This window comes from Daphnia carinata, chromosome 3 (assembly GCF_022539665.2).
Source record: "Daphnia carinata strain CSIRO-1 chromosome 3, CSIRO_AGI_Dcar_HiC_V3, whole genome shotgun sequence".
Taxonomy (NCBI): domain Eukaryota; kingdom Metazoa; phylum Arthropoda; class Branchiopoda; order Diplostraca; family Daphniidae; genus Daphnia; species Daphnia carinata.
The window spans coordinates 8,108,872-8,124,112 of NC_081333.1; the positions used below are offsets into that span (position 1 = coordinate 8,108,872).

The 15,241-nt window shown below is 40.0% G+C and overlaps 1 protein-coding gene across 1 annotated transcript in view; it reads right to left on the reverse strand.

Annotated features, from left to right (window-relative positions):
- The window catches only part of LOC130685630 (uncharacterized), a 58,356-nt gene extending 43,115 nt beyond the window's left edge, over positions 1-15,241 (reverse strand). The window contains exon 1 of the mRNA XM_059494655.1: positions 15,030-15,241. Within this exon, the coding sequence (XP_059350638.1) occupies positions 15,030-15,232 (203 nt within the window). The 5' untranslated portion in view covers positions 15,233-15,241. The remainder of the gene's footprint in view (positions 1-15,029) is intronic.

Genomic DNA, 15,241 nt, shown 5'->3' on the forward strand with positions numbered 1-15,241 from the left:
AGCACACGACGTCTTAAGGACTGTGTCAAACAGGGCGGTGCTGGGAGGGGAGTAGGTGGAGGGTGGTGGTAGCAAAAACCCAAAAAAGATCCGAAGAACGATACGACGAGAGGTCTTTAGCGAGGCACAGTCGGAATTTGAATGCGCTTTCCAAGCTGGCTGTTGTGCCGTTGTAGTCTATGTTTGCTCTGTGATCGTCGTCGGGCGCGCACGCCGAAACAATCCCGCGTGAAGCGGTTACGGAAACAAAAAAGAAAAAAAAAAAAAAAAAAAGGCAAAACCTAGGGGAATGAGGCGGCCGTTTCAACCCAATGAGTTTCCCCAAGGTAGGCAAGAGATCTCTATGAAAGAAAAAAAAAACCCATTGTTTTCTTATTTCTATGTCTGTACGTTAGGCTGTCGATTCGCCTCTTTTTCTCTTCCACGAATCGTAATGGCATACATAAAAAAAAAATGCTACACACATCGACCAACAAGCGGGACCTGAACGAAAAGAGACGGGGGCCGAGATCAGGCGACAATCGAACACCACCAACCGCCACCTTCCACATTGGATGCCAAGGCAGTGAGAACCTTCTCACGATTTTTTTTTTCCTCCAGCCCAATAGCTGCCGTAAAAGAAATTTGAATAGATTTAAACAGGGATTATAGGTCACTTTTTTTCTCCTTTTTTAAATGCCTGGCCACCCGCTGGTATCCCACCAGCATGTGTGTGTGTGTGTGTGTGTGTATGAGATATGTACCATATGATGTTAGTTGATTTCTAAGACGAACAAGACGAGTGTGTGAACATTTTCTATCGGACTGAAAATGTTGGGCGAAGGATAGGGAAAAAGAGAAAATGCTCGATGAGTCAGTTGCAAATTAAAATAAACAAAAGCAAAATATTAGGCAGCAAAAAAAACAAACAAAAAAAAAACAAAAAAGAAAAAAAGAAAGATGATGAAAATTGCCTCTTTTTTTTTTTTTTTGGATTACCCCTTTCTTTTCTTTACGCATGGAAGTTGGCTACTTTTACTGTCATGTTTTTGCAGAACCATTTATTTCTCTTGTTGCCTCTCTCTCTCTTCTTTATTTTTCCAGTCGACTGGTCATGTCCGTGAGCATTGCGTGATTGCTGTCACGGCTGGACCTTCTTTTTTGCCGCTCCTTTAGTGAAATGTCTTTCTCTATTCGTGTCTTTCCAATTGCCGACCATCGAAGCAAACCGTACAAGACATCGTCATCAGCCTAATATCTTGGACGATGCATCACATACAAAAAAGAAAAATACTCGGATTGTATCTTGATTTGCGTAAACAAATTAAAAAGCCAATGTCTTCATTAAAATATGCAAGAGCTCGCGCGTGCCACGACTCATGCTTTTCGTTAAAGGATTCTGGTGTTTATGTCATTCGGATGCGTGCGGTATTGTCTAGCGTGGGAGGGTATAGTAGTACGTGCCACGAACGCTTTAAAAGCCTTTGCACACTTTCGTTCTTTACAAAAAAAAAAAAAAAAAAAATTGCTGATTTCTTTACTGTTAGTTTTTTTTCTGTCCGAAGGAAACACAAAACAAAAAAAAAAAAAAAAAAAAAAAAAAGAAATAGAGAAAAGTTTTGGCATCGACTGGACGGGCACAGCGAGCGAACGCGACGTGAGATCTCGACAGGGTGCAACCGGTCCAGCCTTTCGGATAAAGACGACACCCTTGTTCCACCGTGTGCCTCATGCGCGTTCGTACGGAGCAATAAGAAGGTACCACCATCACACTATGGATGTCTGATCATCTTCACAAGTCACGCAAAAGAGAAAGACGGAAAAAAAAAAATAAATAAAATAAAAAATACGTTTGAGATTGTGTTGGTTTTTTCCAGACCGAAACAAAATAAATAAAGAAATAAATGAGAGAAACTCAATTACAATATATTCCTTTTCCCTCTTTTTTTTTTTGTGTTTTGAAAAAGTCACGGGGCGTGGAGTCGTCGCTGTTTCGTAGCACATCGTAAACTACCACCGGTGCTTTGCAGCTGTGCCGGAAATCTATGGCTTTTTTTTTTCCCTTTTAGATAATTGATGTGAGAAGCCACCATTAAAAAAAAAAAAGAGATAATGGCAAGAGAAAAAAAAAAGAATGAAATACAAACAATTAAAAAAAATGCGGGGGACGGAGAGACGCGCGCGTCTTATAACGTCAGGAATGGCGTTTGGGTTCCAAAAGTTCAATCCCCCAAATGAAATATTAAAAAAAAAAAAAAAAAAAAAGTAATAAAACAGAACTATTCGGTGCCGTAACTTTCCAATGGAATAATGTCAAAATTGCACAAAGTTAGAAGTAACAAAACGCCCGTCTTTTTGTCTGAATCTTGAAAATGCATCAAAGAGAGCGGATGTTTAAAAAATTTTAAATATGGAAAAAAATAAATAAATAAAAGTTTTAACAAGAAAGCGGTTTGACACGAGGGAAAATGCAACGCAGGATTTTGGCGAAACCCATCAGAAAAAAAAGAGGCAAACAAAAAAATCACGGCAAGTGGATCTCGACGTATTTCAGACCGGTCGTTCGCATCGTAAAAATAAGCAAAACGCGGCAGGACAAGGAAATATTTTTCCGAGTCTTTTTGTTGGTTCCCCTGCTTCGGTTAACAACGGGGGGGAGAGTGGAGAAACTCGGACAGAATCTACTTGACGGCTAGCAAAAAAAAAAAAAAAGGTCTTGATGGCTAAAGGATCAGACTCAATGGTTGAGATCAATTACAACAACACCAGAGAAAGTTTGTTCGAGATTGAACGGTAATTTTTCCCTTTCATTTCTTGACGAAAGTGAAAACTTTAAGTAAGGCGATCATTCTTGTTGTTGCACATGTAAGCAAAATACGGGCCGTTTAGCGAAACACAAGTAACAGATCAACGAATGCATGAAGGGCATCGTGATGAAATGCGCTATCCCTTTTTTTATTATTTTTTTTTTTTCCAAGAGAAAAGCAAACGCACTAGAAAAGGAAAAGAAGCGGGGAAAATTGATGCGATAGTCCATCTTAGTTATGGGGTTTACCCGCTACTCATTTTTTGACGTCCCCGGCCCGTCACAGCTATTTATGTATCCAAATCATGAATTATCGATTGCCTGTCCAAGTCAATTTACAAAAAAGAGAATCAAAAAATGTTTTGAAGCCCAAAACATTTCATTCTGTTCAAAGCCGGTACATTTTTTTCGAGCTGATAAAATCCATTTAAAGGGACTGATAATCCCGCTTTTCAATACAAAATCATATGCATGGAAAAGAAAAATACCTTCATACCCCGCCCGACACAAAATCTCATTCGTCAGCCGGTAGAAATTCAGGTCAAAAAATACCTTTTCGTGCCATAGTTACGTGGCTGAAAAATGAAAGAAAAAAAAAAAACGTGTAGACGAGCCTCGTGTTGTGCCATCGCTTGCCGCCATCATTGACGACCCTCCCCAAGTTATTGTGCCCTCGTGTAATACCAATAACGTTAAAAGACTTAGGGGGTCCGAGAGCCGCCTTTTATTTCATTCGATTTTATGCTACGTTCTTTATAATATCTAGGGCCAACAAGTTTGATGGCAACGGCAAACAATCTCGACTGTTGTGTCTTCCCCCCCCCCCCCTTTGTACGCTGATGTGTTTTGCCCTCACCCATTTTTTTTATTGCATTTCATAATATTTTTGATAACAAAAATGTTTGTTCTACGCCGCATTTTGTCTCGTGTTTCTCGGTGGTGTTTTTAGAAATTATTATTACCATTATGTTGTTTTTGTTTGTTTTTTTTTCAAGAAAAAAAAAATACAAAAACAAATAATAGTAAAATTAAATGCCCGGCCACTTGCTGATATTATACGTCGCCCTCCTAACTTTTCCTTTCACATTTTGTATTCGTTTCATTGCCGGGCAAGCCACCCGACCAACTCTATCTTGATGAAAGAAAGTTGCTCTGACAAACGATTATTATTTCATCAAGTGCTCTTTGTGTGTGCTTTCGTTTCCATACAAAATGTGATAAAACCGAGAAAGAAAAAAAAAACTAGCGTAAGTTGTCTCGCTGGATAACGACGACGCCGGCGATGACGTCCAAGGACGAGACACCCACACACATTTACCCAATTATGAATAGAGATCGAGTTGGTAATCGTTTTAGCCTTTACAAACGCCCCTCCTCCCCCCCCCCCCCGACGACTCTTTATTGCGTGTCTTTCTTTACCCAATTGCGGTGACGTTTGCGGCATCTGCTTGTAAGCCACTTGTCGTTGCAATAGCCAACCAGCAAAAGTTGTTTGCTCAAGCGAGTCATTGCGCCACCTTCGAAATGAAACACATGCATGGGAATTTAGTGTTTCTCAAGATCACATCAAAAAGGTAAAGGTCAAACGCTGGAGCGGATGCTGAGTCCTTTTAGGCAGCACTCCAACAATCAAAGACGATGAAAAGTGAATCTCTTTTTCGAAATAGCTAGCGGCTAGCCAGTCATCGCTCTATTACGCAATGCTGAAACGCGGCAATTCACGATGGGTCGATCCAATTTCGACACTGAAAGAAATGGGAAAAAAAAAACAGACAAGACGAAGCGAGATGCCGGACTCGCCGGTTCACCGCAAAAGGTAAGTAAAAAATGGCAGACACGCATCGAATTCTCTCGATAAATTGTGTTACTACGCTCGCGTTGTTTTAAACCGAAAAAAAAAGAGAAAACGGAGTGAAACCGTCAAACATGGGCTTGGCTATTGTGTGTGTTGATATGATCAAAACTAATATAAAAATAACAATAAAAAAGAATCCATATAAAAATAAGAAGTCACGAACGATGGAAATGCCTGGGCTCCCTAACGCAATTTCGCGTCCACACAAGTGAATACGCATGTTCCTATTTCCCTCCTCTACAATTCGTGTTTTTTTGACAAGTAAATTGGACGCGGTCATATAACTAAAAGCATCAAAAAAAAAAAAAAAAAAAAAAAAAAAAAAAACCGAAAAAAAAGGATAGAAGATAGGCATAACTTTCTTTCATAGGGTAGATATCCGTTTTACTATGTGATTGTTGTTTCAAAGAAAAAGGAAAAAAAAAAAAAGAACCACGATTAAATGGAGTGACATAAAAGAGACGAACGACCGGCCATTATTGAGCTGTTTACCGCATCGAACCAACAGTTTTTCGTAAAAGAAAAAAAAAAAAAAAATATGGAAACGATTTGTTTGGGTTGACGAGTTGAAGCAAAAAAAAAAGAGAGAACAGTTACCTCAACCACCCTCCGCAACGAGGCGTGCTTCTGCTTTGGGCAAGGCCAAGTGAAGACCGGCCCAAACAGGACAACAAATTTCAAAAGAAAAACGTGTATGACCCGAGTAGGGTAACAAACACGACGTAAATAATATAACGGCAGCATGTGTAATTCAAAAGGAAAAAAAAAAAAAAAAAAAAAAAATCCTCTAGAAAAGAAAGAAAAGGGAACAGCCGACTGAGCTAAATCACACAATCAATCAGCATCCATAATTCTTTCTTTTTGGGGTTTGTTGTTTCCCATAAGGAATACAAAGACGGGTTGTTGTATCAAAAGCTTCCAACTAGTGCTTTAAAGACCTACATTCCTGGACGACCAGGCCTGGCCTGGCCAGATTTTTTTTTTTTTTTTTCGTTTGCTGGGAAAACATTCCATTTATGATTCCGCTTTAAACTGGCCTGATTCCCGTTGACAACAAGCTACTGGCTAGTCGGTCACACGGAAAAAAAAGGAGTAATTAAAAAATTGCTTTATCAGTAAAAGAAGAATAAGGAGAGAAACCAAAACTAATGAACCGCTCCCTTTGTGTAAAGTACAACCAACGAAACGAAGGACGTGCCGATTGTCAAGCGTGTGCTCACGCACGCGCTCTCTCTTTTTTTTTCGGTCGCATCGTTCGTTCTTTTCTAGGTTCTCTCCCAGGACTCTTGCAATGACAAAAGTAATGTTTCCAACCCGCTCCCCAAGATTTAGTCTCTTTCCCCTTGGTTATTGTTTCGAGCCAGTTGTCAAGGTCCGGCCACTAGTGGCTAGATCCGGACAGTGTGTGTGTGTGTGTGTATCCCGTCCGCACACACCGTCATCTCATTTTTTTTTTTTTTTTTTTTTTTTTTTTTTGATGGAGTGGGATTTAGAAAAGAAAAAAAAAATGGGTGTCATCTACGCTCTCTGCTTTTCTTCTCACCGCCAATCAGCAGCTATAAAGCTGTACGGCCGCTATGTTCGTCAGTGCTGCTGCAGTCAACTGGAACCAACAAGGCGATGCAACAGCAGCGAACTCAAAAAAAAAAAAATAAAAAATAGCAACAACGAAAACCATTTCTTTGATTATTCCAACGCTTTAGTAGATCAAGAGCAACCGACTCTTTTGTCATTTTTGCTTTTATGTGCGGCTGTTGTAAAAAAAAAACAAGAAAAAAACAAACCAAGGCTGCTGGACTACTAGGTCCAACCGTTACGTGGCACTGGCCAAGTAGATGGTTACAATAGAACAGCAAGCTTCACACAGTAAAAAAAAAATCCAAATAAATAAACTCGTGGAAATATGAAACAAAAGAGAGAGAAAAAAACATCCAAATAAACTGATTCACGCACGCGAAATGAAGTCGATAAAACGCGTATAGACTGGATGGACTAAAAAAGAATAATAACCCACCTACTTTTTTTTTTCACTTAAATGGGTGTGGGCAAAGGAATGCGGTCGAAAAATAACGAACGAACGAACGAACGAACAACAAAAAAACTATTACGTAAATAGCAGAGTCGATCATGTTACTTTTTAAAATTACCGCCCTGGTCGCTTCGCTGTCTGGGTATCGTGAGAAAAAAACGTGTCACGACGCGACGCTTTGGCGGGCGCCCACTTTCACGAAGTCTGATCATTTCAACGTTTGGTCGCTTCGTACGATTGTTCCTATAGGCAACAAATATACGACCCTGTCAACGGTCGTATTCAGAAAAAAAAAAGAAGAAGAATAAGAAAAAGGGGTTCATCCTCAAGTTCAAGGCTGCCCTTTTTTTTCTGGTAATAGTATGGCTCTTTTTTTTTTTCTTTGACCGTAAGCCCATAGAAATCTGTACGGGGTTAATTACGCCGGCCATTCATATACATCTATCTTTTGTCGGCCTCTTACCACATCCATACAATTTTTTTTTTTTTTCCTCTATAAAGTACAATAAAGAAACTGCTCAGGCCGCCCGAACCTATATAGCAAGATAGTCATCTTTACATAAGAGAAACGAGACAAAAAAAAAAATGAAAAGAAAGAAAACTCACGAAGAGACTTTGTTCTTCCCTTTTCGCTCTCATGAAAAACCATCGCTTCTATTATTTTATGATAGCAAAGACCTCCTCAAGACAATATACATATGGGATTAGCCAGTTTTTTTTTTTTTTTCCCTTCCCCCCTCCAGTAGGACGGAGCGTGAAAATGGAGAGTGGAAATGGCGCCAAAGCATTCAAATTTTAACCTGTTGGGTCGTCGGGGTCAGTGGGCTCAACGCACGTAGGCCTCATCAGTCCACCATTTTCATTAAGGAATTTTTCATGTCTTTCCATGCTTCTATTTGAATATTTTAGAAACGGCTGTAACTTACCGAGAGCGTGCGCTCTCAAAGAATCTCTTGAAAACGAAACATTTCGATATTCTCTTTTAAGGAGATATAAAAAAAAGGGCTGTTTTCCTCGTCTTTTTATTTAAATTTCGTATTCTTTCGTCATAATAAATGTCTAGCTTCTTCTCTGTGAACCCTCCCCGTTTGATTCTCTTGACAGATAAATTTGGACACGAGAAGGAGGAAGAAAAGAGAGAGAGAAACGACGATCTAGAAAATAAAAGAGGAAGCTCGCAGGTGCTGCGACTGGACCCTGCTGGACAGGAAGGCGAGCGTGGGCCGAATAACTCATTGCTCCCCTCCCGTTCTCCCATTCGACCATCGGTAGAAGGCACACAAATCTTGACAGCTGTTTCTCTCTTCTTCTTTCTGTTAGTGTAGATATCCTTTCCTTTTAAAAACAATTTTCCAAGAGTCCAGTTAAAGAGCTGTTTGCCGAGAAGTTGATTTCGAAATACCATCGTCACGCTGATTCACGCTCTGATTCCCAACTGCTACAGAACAACTCCGAAAAAAAAACAACAAAAATCTTTCATCCCGCGCGCTACAGTCCCCCAAGCAAGTGGCCACGATGCTTGTCACGTAAAACGCGCTGTTTTGTCAATTCATCGGCACAATGTCACGACATTTGGCTTTTGTTCCTCTACGGTCAATCGCCTCGCCAACGTTCAAAATGAGATGAGCTGGAGGGAGCGGTTGGATAGTCAAAGTTTGTAAAAAGAAAAATTTGTGCTGGCAAAAGAAAGAAGAAAATGACCCCAACAATTCAACGGTCAACCAAAATTCGTAAAAAAAAAAAATGGCAATCCTTGAAGAGAAGTTAAACAAACAGCAGAGAAATCAGGAGTGGAGGGTACGAGTCACGATTTGAAAATGGGTGACGACATGACGCATTTTGTTCGTACGTTACGCCAGTCCAGTACAACGCACTCTGAAGATGGGGTGGCTGCTGATCTGATAGGAGTGGCACGAGATGTCGAGTGGTGGGAGGGCGTAATATTCAAATAAGAGAAAAAAAGGGAAATGCTACGGTAAGGTGGAGGAGTTGACAGGTGAAAATTGTTCAGGAGTCAGGCCGTTTGAGCAACAGTATTGTCTATCACTCTTCGGCGAGAAAGTTGAGGAGTGGCTTCATCGTATAGCAGTATTGGCCACAAAAAGTACTGCTATACCGTACGAACCGACCACATAGTGTTTTCGTGGGTAGACGTCACTCAAGACAGTAACGGAAACTGATGGCTCCTTCAGCCCATTCTTTACTTTTCTTTAACTTTTTTTTTTTTCTTTTTAATTTGAACGAAGAAAAATGCACATGGTTTTTCTTTTACGTCAGCCGTATCAGCTCCGTATTAAAATATCGTAACGATAAATTTCAACTGCAACGTCCATTTTTCTTTTCTTTTTTTTTATTTTTGACCCATTTTTTTCAGGTGCACAACTGCCACGCCGAGAGAGAAAATTTGATACGGCAGCGATCACGATATATGACAACCTTGACCCATTTTTTGCACGTGAATCCAATTCGATTGAAACAGAACTATTACATTAAACAAAAAGCAGAGAAATATCGAAAAGACAAGCCCATTATTCGTTGTTCTCTAGAGTGTACAAGCATTTAAATAATTCCACCCACTCATTCTTTTTTTTTCTTCGGAATCACCATTCTCTATTTTCTCTCTCTCTCACGAAAACGAAAGGGGAATTCGAAAAAAGAAAAGAAAAAAAAATTAAAACATAACTATCCCTCCGTTTTAACCTTGATAACAAAAGAGAGGGGCTCACAAAAGAGTTCGTGCTGGAACTACTGTCAACTGACTTTTCAAGATATAGAGTTAATGTGAAGCTAAACGTGTTGGTTATTTCCCTCCATTCCCCCTGTGTTTCTTTTTATTCTTTTTTCTTCTTTAGACAAAGATGTAGAAACATCTTATAGCCTTCGTCGTCGTAGACAAACAAAAATCAAAACAAGCTCAACTTGTAGAATAGTTTAGAAGGGGGGGCTTCGAGTAGAAGATTGCGGTTAAAGACGGTAATAAATAGTCTGGACAACACGACCAGAGATTTTCTAAATAGGAAAACATACACAGTATGTGCATACAATATAGCAGTAGGCATATAATGCAGTATGCAGTGGAATCCTCCCCCCCAAAAAAAAGAAAAGAAGGCGCCACCATCCAACCCCCCCAAAAAAAGACGAGAGAGACAAGAGGGGGGATAAGGGGGCTCCGAGATTGTAGGTCTCGATATGTATAATCAATTCTACTTTTTCTTCCTCCTCCTTTACAGGTAACCTGTTGCATAGCATTAGAGGGGGAGAAAGGATGGGGGGCTCAGGTGGCGACGACGGCTGAACCTGTTCCTAAAGACACAAATATTAAAACAAAAACTCTTAGGGGAAACGAGCAGCAGGTGAAGCAACCGGTAGTAGTTTGAACTTCAGCACGCCCGCAGAGTTCATTGATCCAAACCCAGCTAGCGTCCTTGCCGACTTCTTTCTTTTTTTAAATAAAAAAGGTCAAATAGCTCTTAACACGAGGGAGAAAAGGGGAGAGAGGGCAACATGTTTAAGTTTCTCTAAATACCTAGTCTCGCTGCTTCTTGATATTAAAAAAAAAAAAAACATTTTTTTGTGTGTCCGGGGAGGGAGTTTTGTAACATCGTTTCACCTGTCTCTTCGGTTGAAAGTAAAAGTAGCCATCGAAAAGAAAGGAAAAATTTAAAAAGGGAAATTGTAAACGAATTTTTTTCTAGTTTGAACTTCATCATCTTTCGTGAGCAGAAACTATTCAATAAAACCAATATTTTGAAAACCGTCAAACTATTTTCGTGGTTTGTTTCGTTCGGTTTACAAAAAAAAAAAAAAAAAAAAAAAAAAAGGAAAAAGATAAATTGGAGTCTGATGATGCTCAAACACGATTCGTAGACGCCCCAGACACACCCCAAACTCGACGCTCGTTTAAACGAATATGTGAAACAATGCAATAGTTAATGTTTTTCACGAATTCTGGGGTTAGTGATTAGAGACTCTTCTTCCTAATTGGTGTTGCTCAAGCACCACTCTTTTTGTTGTTTGCATCTGATCATTTCCCTTTTTTCTTTGAATTTACTTTTTTTGTTTTCCTCCTTTTAATTACATTCCTCCGTCAGAGACGTACAGAGCGTGGGGGGAAGGCCTTCGCCGACATTACGGGGTAAAAACGAGTGGGGTGGTCGAAGGGTCGTCACTCTCTCTCTCTCCTTGTGTAATACCTTTTAGCCGCCTGTTGCGCGTACCAAGACAAATAAATTTATTGCAAATGCGGCCAGGTTCCACTGAACGGCTTTTTGTGTCGGAACAATAAAAGTTGAACAAAAAACGATAAACCTAAAATACGAAAAAAAAAAAAATTACATCCCTACTGTACCCATTTCGTGTACTGCTACCTATGCGGTTAGCAGTTTCTCAATCAACGGGGCGAAAAATGCCTTTTTTGTTTTTAATGTGCAACATCAAGGGATGTAATGGACAGGTACAGCCAGTAAAAGAAAATTAGGAAATGAATCAAGTACCCTCTTCCCTTGATTGAAATTTGATGAAGAGGCGAAAGCCATCATTTTCTCTTTCCTTCTCTCACAATATCCCATTTTTACGTGTTAAGTCATCTGTTCGTTATAAATTTAAGGAAGAATCTTTTTTCGGCCATACGTGCTGATACACGGACAGAGAAAGGACGCGAGAAAGAGAGAGTGGATGTGTGTTTGGTATCGCTGGTGTCCGCCGTGGCGCGATACTAAATCTTTAAACACAGAGAGGAAAAGGCCAACAGAAATAATAATAATCCCAAAGTCCGTAGCAATTTACGAGCCGCTTCCTTGCCATCAACTCTACGGCTGTTCAGTTACAAACACAACGTACAGCGTTGCGATTAATATCATACGCAAGCCCACAAAAGGAACACAGCAACTGTATGCCACCAGGAAGAAAAGCCGAAACATTTGATTTGCGCGGGAGAGTTAAAACAGAAAGAAAAAAGGACGCAGGTGAATTTTTAATATGTTTTCGTATGGACGGTAAAAAGGAAAAGTAATGGGAGTGATGAAATAAATCACAAATTCATCCGAGTGGATTAAGTGGGATTCGTTCAAACGGAAATCTTAAGGGTCACTCGGTACGCCCCGAGATATCGTACTTTCTCTCTTTCATTAAATCCCCCCCCCCATGTTTTTCTCTTTTCTACCATTATCAAAAGCAGCTCTTACCCTATATGTACCTGTAATGGCTATGCTGTATCACTTGCATTTTTTTTCCACTTGTTTTGATACATCGCGCCATGGGAGAGAGTCCTCATTTTGGAAAAAAAAATGGCGATTTCAAGCTCTGCTAGAATTCTCGTGAATTCTGCCCTTTAACATCCAAATGAAAACGAAAACCGCGCGCGTTCTATTCAACAAGCACAAAAGCGTGGGCGTGGCCGGTTTTGTTCCGGGTATTTCTTTAATTTCCATGCAAAGCAAAAATCTAGCTATCAACTCTACCAATTGGGTTTATCTGATGAAATGAAGGTCGTTCTCAAAAGCCGATCACTGTTTCAACAGCAAACATTAAAATCGTGAAAAGAAACCAAACACGAAAAAACGAAACGTCAATGCAATTCCTTTTGTTTTTATATTTTAATTCTCGTTCGTACCAAGGACGCTGTCGACATGTCGGACACGAAGACCACGAAACAGCCAAGTAAGGAATGCGGATCGCCCAGCGTGATTAGACCCCTCCCAATTTTGTTGCCATTTCGGTCTCGATTGCCACAGAGCACAGGGAATTTGGAGGGGTTATTGCTGAGTACTACTCAATTTGAATAACACGCATTCAATTTTTTTTTTTTTTTTTGAAAAAGCTCAAAGGATTTTTCACGCTAGGAGAAGTCGTCGGAAAGCCACGAAGTCTTGTTACGTGTCAATGGCAGCAAAAAGATAAACTCAAAAAAAAAAATGCGCAATTCAGCCGCAAAATGAGAGAAATGACAAGGGCGCGGTAGTGAAACACGACTTTAAAAAAAACACACATACACACAAGGAAGAAATGAAGCAAAATAAAAGCCTTTTTGTTCTAATCTCGATTTGTACAAAACCGCGTAACACGGAACATCCATCACAGTTGTGTAATGGCTCTCTATGAAAAGAAAATGAACTAACAGGAGGGATAAAATAAAATGGCCTTTAATGTTTACCATTTAACAAGTGGAATCGGATCCGGTATGTGTATGTGTGTAAAGTCAAAGTCGGTGAACATACACGGTACAAGTATGTACGCAGAGAACCAATTGGGAACGCAACACTTCAGGGTTGGGAAGTGGGCACTCAAAACCGCGTGAACAACGCTAAAAAAGAAAGTAGGCCACAATTGTGCACAGACTTTTTTTTTTGCTAGCGAAGGGCGTGAATGTTACTTCGCTTTTTTTTTTTTTTGTTGCCTTCTTCTCTTTAGCTTCTTTTTTTCCCTATGGCGCAGAATGAATACCACCTTTTTGTCTTATCTAATCTCTTTCCAATTTAGAATCGTTCGGCCGAAGAAAGTTAACGATCCCTATAAATTAAGGACTGCGACGGGGTCAATGCGATTTCGATAAAGATTTTATCACGCCCCTGTCAAGCAACAACAAAAGTGGTACAAGATGCATTGAAAATGCCAATCAATTGGTTCTCCGTTAAGTTGGGAGAAAAAATAAAAATAAAAACAGAAAGCCGAAAATAAAAAATCATGGAGAGAAGCAATTGTGGGATGTAACCGATTGATATCGCCAAGTCTGTTTCATGTGAAATTCATGAGCTAGGTTCAGAGCGAACGTGCACGGTAGCAACACATGCGTATTATTTGATTTTTTGTTTTACCAGATAGAAAAAAAAAACCGAAGGGGCTTTTGCAATCGATGCCGAAACGGGTTTCATATCAAAAGCAAGGCAGGAATAACCTTATCGAATAATAATAATATTGCACGACTAATGATACGTGAAGAAAAAAAATGGGCGTTGTTCCTTCCTAATCATTCTTCTCTTTTGTTCCAACAAGTTTTTTAGAGGCCAGCGATCGTCCTCCAAGACGACTCATCAACTTGCCAAGGTTTTTTTAAAGCAACCAATCTTCATTTGTATTAGCAAAACCACCTGATTCTCAATTTATCTGATCAAAGTAGAGTTAACACGGAACGAATGTCAACTAAACTCGAAGCGAAAAATAACGACAGAGATATTGGGTTTAGGAAAAGTCCAATCCGAAAAGTAAATATCATCAATTCAAGAAGAGTTTATAACAAGACATTATTTAAAATGCCAGTAACTGCGGGAGTTTTTCGGCGAATGAATGAAACGAAGTGACAATCAACTTGTGAAGAAGGCCCCTTAGGGAGATGGTAAACACACAACACTCCCCTTTTTTCCCTCTCCATAAAAAAAAAAAAAAAAGAAAAAAAAAAAAAAAAAAAAAGAATTGTCGCTTCGTTTGTTCATGAACGGTAGGAAAAGTGAAAGGTGTCCGACAGTGTGTCTCCTACTGTCCGTATGGCGACACTTGATTTATAATGAAAAAGGTCATCTAGCGACAAAGCTCAAAAGCTCTCACCTATTGTAAGCAGAACATCCGCATACACAGGTAATACAAAAAGAACAAAAAGCAAATGACCATCATTCAAACAATGCTTAGCCCTTCTCAGGCCCCGACAACAACAAATGTGTAAAGACGATTTTTTCAAGATCTTTTTGCACGAAAAATTTGCTCAGACTAGGTCACGGACAGACGCCTTTTCCTTCATTTGGCACATCGATGTCGCCACCGCATACACAACGCACGCGTGCAGCCGTCTTATACATAGAAATTAGCTAACTCAATGAAGGGAAAGAACGGAGAAAGACATGGCATTGTTCGCCGTACATGCCAAGCTTTGATCTTTTCGAGTAGCAGACAGATGAAAAAAGAAAAAACAGATAGGAAGAGAGAGTTGGATGTAGACTAGTACTCATCTCATCCCACGTTGCAGTCGATTTACCTGCGCTACCCGCTATTCAAAAACATGTCCCACGAACCACAACATCGAGAAGGAGGAAATACTCGTTTCCAACTCTTCTGCAGCCTTTCCCCCATTTCATCAACAAGCTGTCAGTCAGCAACACAGAAAAAATAGAAATTGGATTCCCAGCCAATACGCATTGAAATGGGCTGGATGATTCCTAGTGACCCAAATGCTACATGACGGCTCCATTCAGACGGATGCGTTTCATAACATTCTTCAGATTCACCAATCCGAAAAAAAACTCCGTGTCAATCAAGTACCATCAACGTTGATGGTTCAATAACAAGTAGGCCGTTTAAAAAAAAAAAAAAAAAAACCCACGCTACCAAAAAAAAAATAAATACTAAGAATGATAATGAAAATCGGGACTCACTTCCAGTCGCGCTCGTAGCCCTTGATGTAAGGTTCCATAAACTTGCAGTCTTCCGGCAGTTCGGGTTGTTTGAAATACGGTTCCATCCGGCTGCCGGCAGCCTGACCTCCGCCAAAGTTGTTATCACATGAACAGTCGGCAATCTTTCCCGTTTTGATTCCAATCGGTATGTCCGGGACGGGCCGCGTCGAAATCATTTTCATGTGTCTGAG